This window comes from Nicotiana sylvestris, chromosome 8, assembly GCF_000393655.2.
Source record: "Nicotiana sylvestris chromosome 8, ASM39365v2, whole genome shotgun sequence".
Lineage (NCBI taxonomy): Eukaryota > Viridiplantae > Streptophyta > Magnoliopsida > Solanales > Solanaceae > Nicotiana > Nicotiana sylvestris.
The window spans coordinates 186,732,694-186,752,278 of NC_091064.1; the positions used below are offsets into that span (position 1 = coordinate 186,732,694).

At 34.9% G+C, this 19,585-nt stretch overlaps 2 protein-coding genes across 2 annotated transcripts; both read left to right on the forward strand.

Annotated features, from left to right (window-relative positions):
* Positions 1-1,879: 1,879 nt before the first annotated feature.
* LOC104236750 (ubiquitin-like domain-containing protein CIP73) lies at positions 1,880-13,983 on the forward strand. Its single transcript, XM_009790779.2, has 16 exons — positions 1,880-1,970; positions 2,689-2,839; positions 3,193-3,310; positions 3,423-3,494; positions 3,956-4,074; positions 4,172-4,237; positions 8,699-8,842; positions 8,996-9,065; positions 9,162-9,337; positions 10,314-10,478; positions 10,591-10,662; positions 10,747-10,879; positions 11,008-11,415; positions 12,087-12,424; positions 12,606-12,686; positions 13,675-13,983. Exons 2-16 carry the CDS (start codon positions 2,711-2,713, stop codon positions 13,681-13,683), a joined length of 2,100 nt encoding a protein of 699 aa, XP_009789081.1. The 5' UTR covers positions 1,880-1,970; positions 2,689-2,710; the 3' UTR covers positions 13,684-13,983.
* A 1,526-nt stretch (positions 13,984-15,509) lies between these two features.
* LOC104236663 (small ribosomal subunit protein uS17-like) lies at positions 15,510-17,909 on the forward strand. Its single transcript, XM_009790677.2, has 6 exons — positions 15,510-15,685; positions 15,785-15,825; positions 15,921-16,021; positions 17,248-17,392; positions 17,471-17,560; positions 17,648-17,909. The coding sequence occupies exons 1-6, from the start codon at positions 15,674-15,676 to the stop codon at positions 17,736-17,738; spliced, it is 480 nt and encodes a 159-aa protein (XP_009788979.1). The 5' UTR covers positions 15,510-15,673; the 3' UTR covers positions 17,739-17,909.
* The last annotated feature ends 1,676 nt before the right edge of the window (positions 17,910-19,585 follow it).

The following is a 19,585-nucleotide window of genomic DNA, read 5'->3' on the forward strand; positions in this document are numbered from 1 at the left end:
TTTAGAGAGTTTTAAAATTATTACTATAATAGAAGTTATATCATGGATAAACTCAAAAAATCGAAATCTTATGAAATATTTACATAATATCCGGCCATATTTATTGTTTACTTTTTATAGCTAATATACCGACAACATATGATTATACACATATTATATATGGATTATATATAAATTACACATCATTTAATTTTTTTCATTTAAGTGGTCGAGTGAGCACCTATTTACGCTGATTAGATAAAGCCAAAAGAAAATATGAAATAGTTTCAACCAAAGACTAAAAATATAATTAAAGTTCATATGTAGACAATTTTTATTAAAACTCATTCTTTTATAGTGAAATAAATTAATTTTTTGTAACAAAAGAAATAATGACATAAAAATAAGATAAAAGAAAATAAATATTGAAAAAATGTTAGAAAGATCTAAAAACGAGAAATAAAAGATGACAACAAATTTCTTCTTATGTTTCATCTTTGTTGAGGATAAAAAATTTGAAAGTTAATCTCATCGATTTTAAATATTTTTTTTCAACTCAAATATATAGATTATAAGATAAGGATATCTTAGAATGTTTTTTACTTACATTATGTATCATTTTTAAAAACCACTATTACTAACAAACTGATATGATTTTCGAATTTGAATTGGAATGCAATTTGAGTAGTTTGCATTGAGGTTAAGCCAAGTATGGTGTCGAAAAATAAACTACTTGACAATTTTAAGACAATATATACAATATTTTATAATAATAATCAACTAATTTAACATTTAATGATTCAAAGAACAATTTTTTTTGTATATATAGGGTATTAAAAATTCTAATTCTGGGGCTAGAGATATTGATAAACTTAAAGTGGAGTCATACTGAAATAAATCCAGTCAAAGAATCATTTAAAATTTTAGATAGCCGATTAAAGTGAAATATCTTCACTTGAATCATTATAAAGATAATTATATATATATATATATATATATATAGAAATTGAAATTTTAAAATAAAAATATTTTTAAAAAGATAAAATCATACCAAATAAGAGTTCAAGTCGTAGTATAAAAGTCACGTTGTAATCAAAGAATCGTTTATATCGTGTCAACCTTTATGCTTTGCCATAAATATGAGTTATTATTTCACTTTGTGGCTATTTTTAGGTTCCAATGACACCTATGAGAATAGTGCAAAAATAAAATTATCACTACGAGAATTGAGAAAATATTAGTCTTTTTCATGTAGTGTTTCTTAATTAATATCTGACGACTATCTATAATTATTTAGAAGGTTTAAATTTTAAAATTATTTACATATAATTCAAATAACTCAGATATTTAATATGGTTAATGTCAAATATCAAAATGGAGTTAAAAAAAATTTCACTAGCTAAAGAATTTTTTATATTTTTAGATAACCAACTAAAATGAGTTTTGAATTAAGAATAATATTTCAATTACATTATTATAAAATAATTATTATTGAAAAATAATGTTTTAGAAACTGAAATTTTAAGAAAGAAATATTTTTTAAGAGATATCAACACACCAAATAAGAGTTCAAGTAGTAGTAATACAGTTCTTATCCAAAAAGTCATTCTTTGTCTCAACATTGATTGTTTTGCCATAAATATGAGTTAGATTCAATGACACTGACAAGAATGATATTAAAAAAGAAAAATAAAAGAAATGGTTAATTTTTTCCATGTAATTAATATACAATGATTATCTATATTTACTGAGAAAGTGTAAATTTTAAGATTATTTAGCTACAATTCAGATAACTTAAATATTTAAGAAAGGCAAAGGAGCCGCATCGGACGGCTCTAATCGCTCAATCAGATCTAATATTAACAGGCACTAACTATTTATCTAAGAGAGAGAGAGAGAGAGCGCGCGCCACATCAGCTTGACATAACTCTCTGCTGATTGCTCACAGTAGTATCATCTTCGCGACCGCTTTCGATCGAGCTATCTTTCAGGTTCTATCTCCGATTATTCTTTGTGAAAGTCGTTTTGTTTATGATCGTTTTGGATTGTTCACTTTAATTTAGGGTTTTTTTATGCTTGTTTCTGATTGATCAAACCAGAAAAATATGGAGATTTAGTTGTATTTAGATGTGAAAGGTTGGAATTATGACTTTATGCCTTGGGGTTTTAGGCTGGTGATACCAGTTGCAACGATTGAACCCCGAGTTTTTGCTATCTGTATTTGATTTTTTTTTAATCTTTTAGGTCCTCTTGTGCGTGTCTCTCTCTCTCCCCGTGTGTGTGTGTGTGTGTTGGTAATAGCAGTTGTCACGACTGAACTTTTACTATTCTGGGTTTGAGATTTTTTTGTTTAGGCACTCTTGTGTGGGCGCCTGCGTTTATGGTGAGGTGGTAATAGCAATTGTCAAGACTGAGCTTTTACTATTCTGGGTTTGAGATTTTTGTTTTTGTTTTATAGGTACTCTTGTGTGTGCGCGCCTGTGTTTATGGTGAGGTGGTAATAAAAGTTGTCAAGACTGAATTTTTAGTGTTTAGGGTCTGCGAATTTAGGGTTCTTTAGGCATTTGGGTAATGATGGCTTTTGTTAGACGTAATTAATTTGTTGGATGAAGGTTGGGTTATCTCTTGAGCAACGTGAGAAGTTCTTATTTTTCACTCTCTCATTATTTATATTTTTTTATCATCTGAATGTTACTTTCTTTGTTTCAGGGGTCAATAAATACCTGCTGAGATGGGTAACAACGGTGCTGAGGACGTAAAAATTTGTGGGTTTGATGATGCTAAATGTCCTGAGACCACTGTTGAAATAAAGATAAAGACATTGGACTCGCAGACATATACATTACGAGTGGATAAATGTGTAAACATCTTTTGCCTTTTGTATTCTGTGCCTTAAGGAAGAAGGCTCTTTTACCTGTCAAAGGGGAGAAACAGGGAAAGAAACAAATACGGAAGGGCTATCCTTCCATTAGTAATTTGTTTATATAGTTCGTTAGGAAATAGAACCTTTTAAGCAAGCATTTCCAGTGCATATGAGCCTGTAATATCTATGAGAACTCCAGTTCCATTTTCATGTCTGATTTGAAGCAGAATCACATGTACACTAATCATTCTATTAAGTTGACAGTGGTAGCTCTTTTCTCTCTTTCAAACATGCTTCAATACTCATGATATTGCTTTTTCTCTTTTTTCTTTTTTTTGCTTTGAATGCAGGTTCCAGTTCCAGCACTGAAGGAACAAATTGCCACAGTTACTGGTGTCTTGTCAGAACAACAACGGCTCATATGCCGGGGGAAAGTGTTGAAGGATGATCAGCTCCTTTCAGCTTACCGTATCCTTCTTGTTATTCATTCTTCTTCAAGGGTACCACTACTTGTATCCAATCCTAGGATTCCGGGACTTCAATTTAGATACTTGAATTCCTTCATCGATTTACGTAATAGATGTAGAAGATGGACACACTTTGCATTTGGTTGTGAGGCAACCTTCATCAGAGAGCACCCCTGATCCTCAAGGTTTGTTATGGTTTGAGCCGTACTATGTTTCATTTGGAAGTAGACATGAAGTTCTAGAGCAAGTCAAACTTCCCTTGTTGTTTAGGTTCTGCTCTTGTGATCTCACTTTGTTGTTATAATGTTTAATTGTTGGATATTTGGAAACTTAGTATTGGTGAGGAAAGTAATCACAGATAAAACAAATCAAAGACATTTCGAGTAAACCAGTTGTTTGCAACCTAGGTGGTTGAGTTGACCCAAAAAACAGCCTTGGTGGTTGAAAAAGGGTAGAAGAAACAATACACAAATTGATGAATGCTTTGTATAGATCCTATCATGTTTGCGAGTTCTTTCTAGTCTTCAAAATTAATGGAAACTTGTAGGAACTGCTAGAAGAAAAAATAAAAATTTTGATGGATGTTTTATGTAGATCCGGTCATGTTTATGAGTTTCATAACCTTCGAGATTTATGAAAACTGTAGGGACTGCTTCTGCATCAAGTTCTGGGCATATTCAAGGAAACCGAGTGGGTCCTGGTGTAGTTGTTGGAACGTACAACTTATCCGAACACGGAGATGGAACTTTCCCTGACCTGAATCGGGTAGGCATGCTTCTTATTTTTTCCTTGTGACAGTGTATGTACACTATTTGCCTTATGTTTCAGGAAACAAATTAATTTCTACTTTCATATTTATAAGATTATCTCAGCTGTGCTTGGGTCATTTGGAGTTGCAAGCGTTGGCAACGAGGGGATTGATCTCAATGTAAGTTTCAACAGGCCTCACTTTTGATCCTACTATGCTGATTTTTGACTTTTCCCCTGTTCTGTGGAGGACTGCTGGAGGTGGTTCAATAACTTTCACATTTATTTCATGTTTAGTAATTTTCTTTGTCAAAGGTTGACGAATTGCATGTGGACCCACTCATCTCTTCTTGGGTGTGTGGTTTATAAAGATGCCAGGCACCCCTACTTTGTGCTCTTTTTGAGGGTTGTTTGACTTAAAAATTGTTAAAAGTAATTTATCCAAAATTTGACATAAATATATTTGCCGATGCTATGAATTGTATTACTCAGGCTTTCCCATTTTACATGAGGTAGTTTTGTTGTGAAGAACCTTCTAAAGATAAGTATAACTTGCATATTATGCTAGTGAGAGTAAAAATATATTAAAGTGAAAGAAATTTGTGTGGTAAGGGAGACATCATATCTTAAAGTTGAATTAGTCATAAATGAACCAGAATTTCCAGAGGAAGTATGGTTTGTATTAAACAACACCAAAAACCAAAAAAGGAAAAAAGAAGAAGGATCATCTCAAACATTTTAGGACATTCCAGATTGAGAAAATGTGTCATATAAACTTTGGATGGAGGGAGAATGATGTATTGAAATTTTCAGTTCATCTTGATGAACAGAGAAGTTGGTATTGGTAAATGGAAATGTTAATCTGTGAAGGTGTTCACATGACAATAAAAGGAAAATACCACATGTTGGAGCAATTAATGAGCATGCTGCAGTACTGTTGTACTTGGAGATTAGGTCAATACTTGACGACGCCTTTATGCGCTTGTGATATTTAAGTTGTAGTTATGTGGAATGGTTGTACTTTAATGGACAATTATAGATTTTTTTTAAGAAAGTTCATTTTGACATCAAATACATTTGTACTCTCCATGCATATTATACATGTAATAGAATCACCTCTATTAGCAATAATTTCTTCTTGCTTAAGCGCGGGAGGAAGGACCTTCCTCCCCTCTAGTTTCAAATACATAGAGCAAGCTATTCTATAATTTACTCTTCATTCCTCCCCTCTAGTTTCAAATACATAGAGCAAGCTATTCTATATTTACCCTTCATTGAAGAAAAAACCCTTTAATGAAAGAAACCGAATGTGAGTATTATAATGTGAGTTTTCTTTTATTTCAAGTACTAACTAACATGATTGATTTCTATGATTTACAACACTAATTGTGGTAATCTTGGAATGCCATATAACATTAACATTACATCATTAAAACTTTAATAACCATAAGAAGGGAAGTTAGTTATTCATTTTTCTTTAAAAAATGTGGCGTGCAATGTAGTCTTGTAAACTGGAATGGAAGTGTAAATGATTTCTGTTGATAGAATGGGAGGTTAGTGGTTTACGCTGGTGGAGTCCTGTGCATGGATAGTGGTTTTCAAATTAAAAGTTGCAAACGACATATGATATACATGTTTTTTTTATGTGTGTTCCAAACTTTGGGACCTTCTTGGAAATTGACATTTTCCATCCTTGGTGAAAACTTTTTTCATTCTAAAAGCTTTGCTCAGCACAAACTAAGAACCCATCATGTTTCCAAGGAGATCCTGCATTTTAACCCTAGTTAAACTTTCATGTGCTCTAAAAGGCTGCAATCATTTTTCTTCTGAACAAGCCCTATTTCTATATTTTGAAGACGTACATGCATTTTGTTTCAAAAGGCATGATTTTCCAAAAGGTGCCATTTAGCCCGTGAAAATATACTCGCAAAAGTTTTCCAAACTTGGGAGGGTTGAGTCGGGTATATATTCGTTGACATGTCAATTTGGGCATAACCCAAACAAGTTCATCTACGAGTTTGGGTCAGTTTGAACTACCTATAGCGCAAATTGACCCGTGACAAAACTTGTCAAATGAAATTGAAATAATTTAGGGTTTGGTTTGTAGGTGGAAAAAACTTTTTTTTAATAAATTTGGAGTGCTAATTAAGAGTATTTATTTGCATTTGTTTTCAGTTGGGCGGGTTTGGTTATGACCCATTATTTAGCCATATTTACCACCTATTCTTTTTCCACGTAAGTTGTATGTGTGTTTTGTGTTATTTATTACTAAATCAAAAAAGATAACATAATGAAAGATATATACAACATTTTTAAGGAGAATTTTTTTGTTTAATTAAAAAAGACAAATACTGAACACAAAGAAATAATAAAATTTTTAGAATTAGTAGTAACTTTTTGAAAAATCTGATTCAAGAACCGTACATGCATCTTTTGTGCATACGACTCTACAAGAAAATTGACCTTCCTTTCTTTCTATTGGAGAAAGAGAAAAATAGAATGTATCAAAACTCAGATGGGTAAATGGTCAAATGGTCAAATTGTCATTCTTCCTTTCGAAGTTAAATTGCAGCTACAAAGCTGCCCCCCCCCCCCCCAAAAAAAAAAAAAAAAAAAACGGAACAAAATGAAGATAGAGGTTGCAGTTGATATGGATCTATATATCATTCTTCCAATTTTATCTTGATATATGTGACATACCCTCGACATACCATCTATTCCATTTATTTGCTATGTCTGTTTGTTCTGACAGTTTGAATTACTCCTATGTCTTATAGTTTGAATTACTAGATCTTTTATTTCCAATCTGAATCTCGGTATCTACTGAAAGAATCAAATCATTGAAGGAAAAGAGAGAGATATAGGCATATTCAAAAAATCACGTAGTAATCTTTTTTTTTTTTAACATTCCGAAGAAGTAATTGAGTAAACTATTGACATTAGTTCCAGGGGCGGCAAAAAGGAAGAGTAAACCTCACGCCTTATTACGCATGAACCTTGATATGAAATAAGTCGATGAAGATAAATTCGTTTTCAAAAATTTGAAAGTGATAAATGTGCAATATGCCTAGTATCTTGTTATACAACCACTATGTTTTCCTTTCTTTCTCATACAAAGTGCGTATACATACAAAGTTTGAAGAAGGAGAGGGAGAAGGAGATCCGGCAGGAGGATTTATTCAATCACATGGTTTGGGCTCATAATGAAATTGGTTCTCGAGTGTATCTTATCAATCTTTTTTGGCTAGAAGCTCTTGAATTTTTGTTCTATTTCTGTAAGAAGATTCATTTAATTAGTGTATGAATGTATCAAAAAAGATGGTAGTTTTCGAAAACTACAAAAAGGAGATTTACTTCGTTTATAATGTCACCGTTCGAGGAAATAATGTTCTTTTATTAATTGAGAAAGTCAAATAATAAATACAGGGAAGTAATGAAGTATTAAAATTAATTTTAACTATTTGACAAATATGGTAGTTTCTGAAAACTTAGAAAGTAGATATTATGCATTTCTGATGTCACCATTCAAAATAATGAAAATTTTATTACTTTATAAGGTTAAATAATGAATACAAGGAAATAATAAAGTTTTAAATATTAACTGTAAGCACAATTTTACCCTACATCTTCATTAAAAAATATTTTAGCCTTACTTGGTACGCACTTACTAAGAGTAAATAAAGTTCACCAATGCTTTGTGTTGGAGTTTCTGCTTGTATAGTAGAATAGATAAGTAAATTTTCCTGCCCATCTTGACCAAGTAAACATAGGCCATGCTATGACCCAGCCCATTTATTGACTAAACCTATTCAATCTGTCCAAATTTAGCACAAGTTACCCATTTGACACAGCTAGTTTAGTACATTTCCGGGCCTCGAGGAATATATCAAGTTACCTAAATGGATAGCTTGGCAAAACAAAGTTTATTGGCTAAGCCTGAGATTTAGTTTATGAAAGCCATTGCTTCATTGCTTGAAGCGATGCAAAGCGAGGGGGTTATTGTTTCATGGGTGAAACCATGCGCTTTAGAGAAGTTTGCGCTTAAAAAAATGGTGCACAAAGTGATCCCAATGAGAATTGATTGCTTCTTTGAATCTTAACTTTGAGGAGTGGATTAATATTAGCAATTATATATCGGATGCTGAAATTAGGTAGTTTAGTGGTAATTTTCAAAAAAGTTGGTAGCAATTTAACTTTAATTGTACTAAATTCATAGATGTTTGGTATTTTTTTTAATTTCCATAAATTGTGAACTTAATTTTAAAGAAGGTGTGATTGACTTCTCGCTTTTTGCTCCAAGCTTCATGGACCTTGTCGTTTTCTTTTTCCGGCCTTTTGCTTTTAAAAACACAGTGCTGACTGCTGAGTGATATTAGTGACTGCATATGACATGTCTGATTCTCTAGGAACTTCAACTTATTGTAGTAGCTCTGTTTACTATTTACAGTTAGGTGCTGTTTCAATATGTTCTTTATTTAGGGCTTACTAGTGTTAGCTTGCACTTGCATCCACATGCACACTCATTTCATTGTGGGTTGGGCGGGGGAGGGGGGGGGGGGAGGGGGAGGGGAAGGAGGAGTTGATTGCAGGACTTGATTAATTGTTTTGTAACTTGTGGACATCCATGCTGTCTCATCTGTAGGGTCTTGGTGCAGCTAGTATGGGAAATATGAGAAATTCTGACCAACTGCCGACTGAACATGCTAGTACAACCAATCAATCTGGTTCCGGTATTGGCGCTTCTGCACGTGCAACAGGTTTCCCAGTGGAAGCTCTGCAACCGCCGGTAACTTTTCCATCAAATGCTTTCAGGCATTCTCTTTGTTTGATGTACAAAGCAACATGTTCTCCATCTCCAGTATCATTTCAGTGGTAGATCATTGTTGGCACTTGTTCCAGCTATTCTCCTTTACGGCTCATTTATCTGTGTTTTTTGCAGGTTATTCCCGATTCTCTGACAACTTTAACACAGTATTTGACTAATTTGACTGAAGAGTTCAGAGCAAATGGTAAAAGCCCCTTTCTCTTCTTTGCCACTGACAGCCCTCCCTGGAGAGGGATGAGAGGTAAAAACTGTTCTTATATGTGTAGTCTACTGTTGGCAGCAAGGAGACAAAGTGACATTGCACTAACTGCTGGGATCTGTGGAGCTGATAGACCAGATTCTAATGCACCCTCACATACCACTAGACAGAGAGGCCTTCCAACGCCTGCATCCTTGGGAGAGGTGATGCTCTCGATGCAACGATTACTCACTGAACAAGCTGCAGAGTGCTTGTTGGTATGTGCTTTAACTTTTAGCAAATTCTGTTTAAGCCTTCCTCTTTTATATAAAAAAAGTTTCTGGGGATTTGTTCTACTTATTATCCTCTTGAAGCTAACCCGCAGTTCGAGGATAGACTTCTTGAAACCAGTTGAGGGAGAGTTACTTCCCTTTTATACAGGAGAGGGATAAGTTATGAAGCTTCCTATGAGCTACTTACATCACTAGCTTTTTGGGAATGATGATAATGAGCTAGCAGTAAGTGATTGAAGAAGTAGTGCTGTAGAAACCTTGGAGCCAAATGCATTCTACTAGTTTTGCGTGAATCATTAAAAGTTAACTTTATTGTTACTAAACGCGATAGGACTCAAAGTTTATGGTTGTTTTATGATTACCTATTTAGTTTCTTTAATAGTACTAATATTCTACTTCTAAAAAAAAGTTATTGAAAAAAAAGGATTTATCCATCAAACCAAAAAAGAAAGCTGAAAAAGAGAAGTTCTGGATTGTGCTGTCTCTTAAGGGACTACCATCAAGGTTCTGTTTGGCCAATGCTTGTCTTTTCTTTTCTGACTCTGTAGCTTTCTCATTCAACTGAAGCAAAATGAAGTATAATATTGTTTTTCCTCCTTTTTACAACTTTCAAAGACTTTTAAAAAAAGAACTTAAAATTGGTATTTTGGTTATGTGGAAGTACCAATCACTGTTAATCTCTTCTTTTGTACCCATCAAGCTTCAACTTACGACAATTATTTTACATGACTTGAATGATCTGTAGAGTTAGATATCTGAATTTGTAGCAGAACTGCTCTTATATCATAACTGCACTTAATGACAATTCTTTATGGATTTGGTCTTCCCTGGATGCTAAGGAAAAGGAATATATTAGTATGTCTACACAGTTGTAGCTGGAGGTACTATTCAGCATGAAGCAGAATGTTGTTCCATGTGACAATTAATTTTATGGTATTTCCTGCTCTGCACTTTACTGCAGCAATTTTCGAAGCTGCTAGAGAATCAAGCAAATATCACAGAACCAACACAAAGATTGAGAATTCAATCGCATGCTTTAAGAACTGGAGATCTATTCCAAAAATTAGGTGCTTTGCTGCTTGAGCTTGGTCGGACAACAATGACATTGCGAATGGGTCAAACAGCGGTAGGTTTAAATTCAATTTGGATGAGGGTAGTATTAATATTATATCCTAGATTTGCTTGTCTTTATGCTGGCAAGAATGTAAATCGTGCTGACAAAGGAACAATGAACTTAGGATGATGCTGTGGTGAATGCTGGACCTGCTGTTTTTGTGTCTACTGCTGGCCCTAATCCTATTATGGTTCAGGTGTTTTACTTGTCTGAGATATACGTTATTTATCAAAGCCCATTGATGTGGACGCTCAAGTTCATTATGTTTGATGATGTGCAGCCACTACCTTTCCAGCCGGGTGCAAATTTTGGTGCCATTCCTGTTGGAACTGTACAAAATGACGGTGGACTTTCTGGACCATCTATTGGTTCTGGTTTTACTCCTAGGAATATTGACATCAGAATACGAACAGGTTTTTTCTCATTCTTGTTTGCATTGATGGCACCCTTTAGGATGGACGTGAACCTTTTTAGATTCAGGCGCTAGATCCACTTGTTCATGCTTATCTTCTACTTGTTACTCACTCACTTGTACCATTAGGTTCATTTACGCCTTCAACTCTTAATCGAAGAGAGCCTGCTGGTTCACAGCGTCCAGTTCAAGCTACTCCTGCAGCTTCTAATGGTGGAAATCCTGATCAAGAGACCAATGGAGGCGCTAGAAGCTCTTCTGCCATGGAGTCTGGAGTGCGGGTGGTTCCTATCAGGACAGTCGTTACTACAGTTCCAGCTTCTGTTGGGCATTCAGCTTCTGATTCATCTCGAGGTTCCATGGGATTATTTTATCCAGTTTTAGCAAGAGTTCAACATATCAGCTCCAGGAATTCTAATAATTCTGCAGCTGCTCAAGCATCTGCCGTAAATAATTCACATGAAGTTGAGGCTGAACAACCGCCTAATCCTGATTCTGCTGGGGAACGGCAAACTAGTGGATTTGCTGGTGCTGAAGGTAATTAACTAACCATGCAATAATGTCGTCTTTTTCCTCTCAGCAGGAATTTGGCCCTTTAAGATTTCTTCTGTCAGGTTTCTAAACATTAGGCTGAAAATGGTCGAGTCGTTACAGGGTTTATGGAGTACTATTTGAGTGATCTCTTACTGTTTGGCGGCACATTACATCCACCATTTTTTATGATAAAGTGGCGATGAGTATGTCCAGTAAAGAATTAGATCTTTATCTTTGTTGCTTTCCACTGTCACTGGCATTTGATTTGAGTACATGTCCTGTCTCTTCCACTATATCTCAAATCAAATTTCATAAAACCTGTATCGTTGAGTAGTTATGCTTGTATCAATATTGTTCTTAGCTGTTATACTCTCCCATTTGAATTGTCAGGCAGATGATCTTTTAAGTATGGAAGGTTGATTCTGGTCGGGGTGTTAGTTTGTGTCTGTAGTTTATGAATAGAGGAAGGCATAAATGCCATGTGGGTATTATGGCTTTTGGTTTTCTGATTGCTTGGTCTGGTATAATTTCTGAGGTTGCTGTTGATATATTTTGAGTATTCATATTCATGCAAAAAAGAACCCCAAAACACACACACGCACACACAAAGACTCATTTTTGTTTTTTCTCAAAAAAAAAAAAGACTCATTTTTGTTTGGGATAACGGTTTTCAGGTAATTTTGGCTCATTTAGTGAACTATCAAGCAGTGACGAGTTCTCCACACAGTTCCAAAGTAGAATTGACCAAATTTATAGGTCATTTTTCACTGGAGAAAATCCACATCCTGAGAATGTCATTGGAGGTAACAATTCTGCCACTGGAGGTAGTGTGGCTGCTGAAGACATTGGTAATTCTCAGGCTACGGCCATGGCAGCAGGCGAGGAAGGAGTTATTTTGTCAAATATACTTCGTCATATCATGCCGATTATCTCTGAATCTGCAGGAACTGATAATTCATCTAGTGATAGACCAAATCTTGACGAGGATAGAAGTGACCATGGTTCAATGCAGGTATTTTCAGCCCCTAGACATCTTGTTTAGTAGACGAATTTATGGTCATAGTAGGTTTGAAAGAGACACAACAGCTTATTTTTCTGAAAAAGAAGACTCGATAGATTCTTGAAGGCCATCACTTGTGAAACAGAAATACTTACCAGAACTCTCTATCTAAAAATGTTTTGCCTTGTCACAGGATCAAGAAAACATGGAGCAAGCAAGTTCTTCAGACAGGTGCCACAATCTTTCATTGCCACCAAGTTCAAAGCGTCAAAAGGTAAGTGCCCTTTTCTCCTTATCGTATACTTCGAATAACTGCCAAAGAGAAAGTTAAGCTGCAAAGCTATGCCGCAGTCCTCCTGCTGGGCAGATAATATACAAAAAAGAAAAGAAGTAGAGGGATGAAGGGTTGGGGCAGGATAGAGTGAGAGTAGGAGCAGATATGGTATGTCATGATTGAGAGGATTTTTATTTTTTAGGTTCAAAAATATGAGGCGGATTGCTGATAATCAATGTCACATGAACTACCTAAGCATACAAACGTTGGTGACCCAAAACTTTGCTAAAGGTTAAAGTCATTTGCCTGATTGTCTTTTGGGGAATGGGAAGGAACTAATATGCCGACTCTTCTTCACTAGAAGTCAGGAAGAATGAAATGTGTTTTTTTGGTCAAATCTGTATATTAGAAAATTTGGTTTCAGAGTAAATTGACAGGTTCTGGACACAATCTTAACGCGTGTAATTTTATTAGCCTGTTCGAAATAGAGCTGAAAGTAGTATCAGGTTTCTTTCTATTTGACCAAGAAGTGTTAGTTTAAGATATTTCTAACTAGATTAGCTGTTCTTTTGGATTGCAAAACCTTCAGGATGTAATCCAACTTTGGCTCTACATTAACACGTAGTAATGATGGGTGGTGAGATGGTGATTTATCGTTAAGGCAAGTGAAGTTGCTCCGGTGAGCAAAGTGGGATAGGACACTCCCTGATTGGAGGGGTTTTTTTTAGAAGGGGGTGGAGGGTTTATCATACTGGGAAAACAGTGTTGATTAATGGTTTACTTGGTAGATCTGAATATTTTTAATATACAAGTGTTTTGTTTGCTTGGTCATTCTATGAATACTTGTTGGGGTTACAGTAAACAACATGAACAAAATCTTTTGTTGGTTTGAAATGTGTTTAACTACCTTTAGTGTTACAGGCTGATTAGTTATATCACATTGCATGTTCACCTGTCCAAAAAATAATATTACTGCTTTATGATGCAGCGAGAATGATTTCAAGGTCCCAGTTCATCCAACGGTTCCAGCCATGATAATGCATTGCAGCCTTCTTTTTGATGTTTCGATCTGTATAACAAGATCTGAGCGCTGCTTTGGCAGCACAGCTGTTGTAGTGAACACTTTCCAGATTCTATAGTATTGCCTTGTTGGTCCTCCATTTAAGTTTCTGCATTTTTGGCTCTTCATCCTGGATATCAAGGAAGTATATGATTAAGTGTATGATCATATAGCAAGTAAGAAGGTCCTTGCATGGACAACTAAGTTATAGTTCTCATTTTTAAAGATCTATTATGATATTCTTCAAACAAATGTAGAAGAGGTTGAAGAAGGGACAATGATCCTGAATTTGTGAGGCAACGGAGAGTTGGGGTGAGGGTGGGTGGGCGGGCGGGCGCTATTGGCAGCTGTGATGATCACCTTTACCCCAGTTATATACAACAATATTTAAACAAAGACTCATGCTTGTGACAAAGATGGAGACTTTTTCTAGTATGTCTTTTGTTTCTACTCTATAATTTGTTCAATCAGGCTTCCGTATATCATGCGAAATTAAATGTATGCTTGTTTGATGTTTTCCTAAACAGAAAATAGAAGCGCTTATATTTCTTTTTTCCTTTTGGATCTATTTTCTGTATCTTACATGGGATTTATCAGATATTACTGATTTTTCACGTAGTATAGAACTAATAGCGTGTTTGGCCAAAAGCACTTTTGGCCAAAAATTGAGATGTTTGGCAAGCTTTTGGAAGTAAAAAAAGTGCTTTTGAGGAGAAGCAGAAAAAAGTAGTTTCTCTCCAAAAGTACTTTTTTGAGAAGCATTTTTGAGAAAAATACACTTAGAAGCAGTTTTTTAAAGCTTGGCCAAACACTAATTGTTGTTCAGAAGTGTTTTTCAAATTAATTAGTCAAACACAAATTGCTTCTCACCAAAATGACTTTTGAGAAAAGTATCTTTGAAAAAAAACACTTCTCAGAATAAGTTGATTTTTGCGGCCAAACGGGCTATAAGAGTGTGTTGCATGAAATAGTCATGAACGAGTAATGAGAGGTGAGACGTATGTAAAATTCATAGAAAGAAGAGAGACTATTAAAAGCTTTAAGGTTATATAAGAGACTACGGAAAACTGTGGTTAATATTAGTAATGGCGCTAATCATGTTCTGATAATACTTGAAATGAGTTATCAAGATAAGGAAAAGAAAGAAAAGAGGACATTGTAATGGTCAGATTGGAGCTATGTTACAATTTTAGACGACTACATTTATTAGGGGATGTTTTAGATCTAAAGTTATTAATTAGCTATTCCTGTTTCTCCAATGGTAGATTGCTTTATTTGTTTTTCATTAGTTAAATTAAATTTTCTCTGTCCATCCATTTGTTGTCTATTCTGCCCCAGTAGAACCAGACACTGTGCCTATTAAGGATTTCCGTCGAGTTTTTAAACCCAGAACAATTAATTGACGATTGGATTTGAAGAAAAGACTAGGGCGGTTTTTTGAATTAAAAAACAATTTGGTGTTATTTAAAAAAAAATTAAACTGGAAACAATTAAATGCGTATGTTTTTTGGTCCTCTTCGGACAACCAAAAAATTCTTTTAAAAAACAACAAAAGTGTATTTATTATGAGAAAAGAAAAAGAAGCGCTAAAAGTAATCTTTGCCGAAACTAATTACATCCAATAGCCACGAAAGTATATAAAATTTGTATATTTTTTATATATAATATATATTATTTATTTATTATTTTTCCAAAAAAAGGAGAAGAAGTAGAAAGCGGGTTTGGGCTAGGATTATTAAGTTGGGCTGATAAATCAATATCACGGGCTAAGTGAATGTCATGGCTAGGGTATCAGTATTCAGTAGTATAAACTATAAAGGCTTTAGTAGCTCACAATTCAATCCAATCTAATCTCCGCCTAGGGTTTTTGCTGCCGAGCCACTCCCCTCGTTCCAGTTAAGCTTTCAGCTCTTTCAACTCCACAGCCATGGCCGAACAGGTACTTCTCTCTCACAATCACTCTCTATAAAGAAGTTCGTTAGGTCATCACTATGTTACCCAGAAATCTGAGTGGTTTGCTATTTTTGTATTGTTGCAGACGGAGAAGGCGTTCTTGAAGCAGCCAGGTGTTTTTCTTAGGTGAGATTCAGTCTGATAAATCTTCGTTTTCTGTTTTATGTTCTGTTTTAGAAAACTTTAAGGCTAAGCTTTGTCTTATTTGTGTGATTATGCAGCTCGAAGAAGACAGGGAAGGGGAAGAGACCAGGGAAGGGAGGTAACCGCTACTTCAAGAGCATTGGTCTAGGGTTCAAGACTCCTCGTGAGGCTACTGAAGGTCCGTATACTTTTTATTTCGTTTAATCGCAGATCTAGTTCCTTGTAATGTGAACAAGTACAAAATTAAGTAGTTGATCTTAAAATTGCTATGCAAATTAGAGGTGTCCATTTTCGGTTATTGAATCCGTTTGGCTTTATTTTTTATTATGGAAATGCTTCTGATGCATCTTTCGTTTGCTTGTTCTTAAAATGTCCTCAGTTACATGCAATGTAGTTGGGAATGTTGTGATCTGTATTTTCAGAAATGATATTCATTACTAATGGCTGCTCAGCTAAGGGTATAGTGCAATAGATGATGCAATGTGAGGAGGTGGAAAGATGTGTTCTGGTGAATGAGTGAAATTTAGTGCATAAGTAGGAATATTATCCTGTGTAATGAAAATTGTGAGGGACTGTATGTTAGGGTGCTTATTGCTGGTAATCGGGGAAAGTTAGTTGTGCCTTTGTATATTGTTGGCTTAATGGTTCTTCTGGCCTTGATAATCTATTTGCAAATTTATTATAAAGTAACCGGTAGGATAATATAAGCTAATGTGCTTATATCAAGAGGGGCTTGGTTCACAGTCCAAAAAAGATCTTGTATTTTACATGGTTCTCTGAGGGTGTCAGCAATGACTTTAAACCCAGCTATCCTTGTGAAAGTCGTCAATGAAAATTGCTGCTTCTGTTGCATCACTGTACATTTCTTCAATGATTATGTGGATATCTTACCTTAATATCCATTTATGTTCGTAAATTAAGGAAAAATGAAGTTATTTCTAGGTTTTTAGGCTAGTTATTTGCTTTGTTTTCTCCTACAACATCAACATATTGTGATGCTGGTCTATTACTGAGCGCTGTTACAGCTTCAGTTTGTAAATTTGCTTTTACCCAATTCTGGATCCTCCCTTTTTTACATGGAAAAGTTCTTAGGAGCTCTTATGCAGAGTATGAGAGGGATAGCTGCAATTAAAAGAATAACATCCTTCCAATTCCAATTTTTTGTTTCTGTTGGACTTGGGCAAGTTTATGATTTTATGATTGGATGAAATAGCACACTGGACAACAGCATTCTACTTTATGTACAAGACACTCCTTATTTATAATGCTCGCGTTTAGATACTTAAGTAATTGATAATTTCAACCTTTATTGGAGCAGCAGACTTGTGATTTTATACCTGGTTATTGATTTTGCTTGACCTTCTTATTTGATCTAATTTAGTTGTTGCATATCTTGTATTTTAGGTACTTACATTGACAAGAAATGTCCATTTACTGGAAATGTTTCAATCAGAGGTCGTATCCTTGCTGGTACATGCCATAGTGCCAAGATGAACAGAACCATCATTGTTCGTCGGAACTACCTGCATTATGTCAAGAAGTACCAGAGGCAAGTCCTTGTCACTTCTAAGTTAATGGCTGCTCAACTTGTTTTATGTATTTTAATTTAACATGAAGTACTATACAGATATGAGAAGAGGCATTCAAATATCCCAGCTCACATATCACCTTGCTTCCGTGTGAAAGAGGGAGATCATGTTATCATTGGACAGTGCAGGTCAAGACATAGTTGCCTTTTCCTTTAGACATTGTACTGTTTCAACTTTTTATCTGCTATTCCTAATTATATCTTTCAACTTGATAGGCCTTTGTCCAAGACTGTGAGGTTTAATGTGTTAAAGGTGATTCCAGCTGGTTCTGCTGGTGGTGGCAAGAAAGCATTTACAGGAATGTGAGCAGGTGTTTCTTGAGTTTATTGTCTCTTCTAGATTATGAAAGTAATTATGTTTAAGACTGAGAAGAGGAGTGACGTTAAGACTTCTCTACTAAAAGCTGTTTGCCTTTGAAGGCTTAAATTTTGTATGGATACTTGCTACTTATCATTAGTATAAGGAGTTCAGATTTCAGTTTTCTTGTTACCATTCTTATTTCCAATCAAATGTTCTTCCTGATTGCCCCACGAGAGAAATGTCTATTTGTTGAGATCTTTAGGTACTACTGTTAGGAGATTATCCCCTTTAAGCGTGTTTCTGTGGTTGTTGCTATACTCTGGTGTGGTTATTCGTGTGAACGACTCCGTGGATTTTGTGCCATATAGAAACTTCTTGGAAAAGTTGATATTGGGCCAACCAGTTGATCCAATAACTAGGCGTCTATAATCTATTCATCTGGCTTGATTTCCCACTTTTGCACATTTGACAGTTGTGACCCTTAGCAGTAGGGGTGTTGTAAGCTAGCTGGATAAACCAGACAAATCTAACGCACACTCGGATGGATATTGATTTGGTTGATTTGTACCGATTTGGTATTAAATTTAAAAGCCGGCAATGCATGCTTTGCTTGATATTGTCTCAAATTTTGAACTAAAATTAACCAAACTAGCTATGTTAACATCTTTTTGAATTTCTCTTTAAGTATTATCATGCATTTTTATAATTTCTGTTCAATGTGACTTTGGGTATAAGTTCGAAGAAATTACTATAATTTGTTTGGACCAAGGATGCTATTTGCCCCAGGCCATTGTTCAAACAAGCGAGGACTTAGATGAAATGTTGGTGAAAATGTTAATACTCTCTGGACATAAAGTGAGGAGATTAGTAGTGATTGTTTACGTTTTTTTAAATGATTTGACAATATTTTTCATAATAATGAAACCAAGTCGACGAGTTTATACTCTTTCTGTTAGTAAGCATGTAAGACTTGCGCATAATTTTACCTCAACTAATCTTTTTAGTATCTATGAACTCAAATAAATTTTCTTTTCTAGTACAAGTTCTTGAACTGTGAGCTAGGGTTGTATATGGATCGGATCGGATTTAGCTTATTTCGGATTTCGGATTCCACAAATTGCAATCCGAATCCGATTCGAATTATATCGGATTGGATCGAATTTTTAAAGTTCGAATCGGTTTGGTGATCGGATTTTCGGATCGAATTGTACGTATTATTAAGGACCTTTTCTTTTATTCTTTTTTGCATCCATATACACATTCCAGTTCTTTTATATCGGATGAGGTCAATCGAAAGCGGGAAAGGAATGTGTATAACTGTATATGGATGTTACATAATACAATAGCATTTAATCCAAACATCTTGATACAGAGGAGGAGAAATCAAACAAGGGCATGAAACAAATAGCACCCTACAAATAAATAAGTAGAACAAATACGAGGAGCATTGTTAAATTATCATATCTAGTTACTTATTCCTGAGAGTAAAAGAACAAAAATAGCAAACAAATGATTATAAATTACAGTACCTCAAGATTTTACTTTTGGCTTCGTTCCAGTTAATAAATATGTTATTAATAGTATAGTATTGTCACAAAAGCAATTTGAGAATCCAATCACTGTCAGATCATTCGGGGTGATAAAAAAATTCTCCAACAAGAAAATGAAAGAAATGGCATGTACATGACTGGATTATAAGATTAGATTAGCTTATAAAATGCAAATCCAAAGACTATAGTGAGAAAGACAAACAAAGCATGCAAATTTTTGAGAAAATTCAGTTGCATGTGGTAAGCACCAGTTCATCATAGGCGTCTTTCAAAGAAATTCACAGGCGTCCATAAACAAAACAC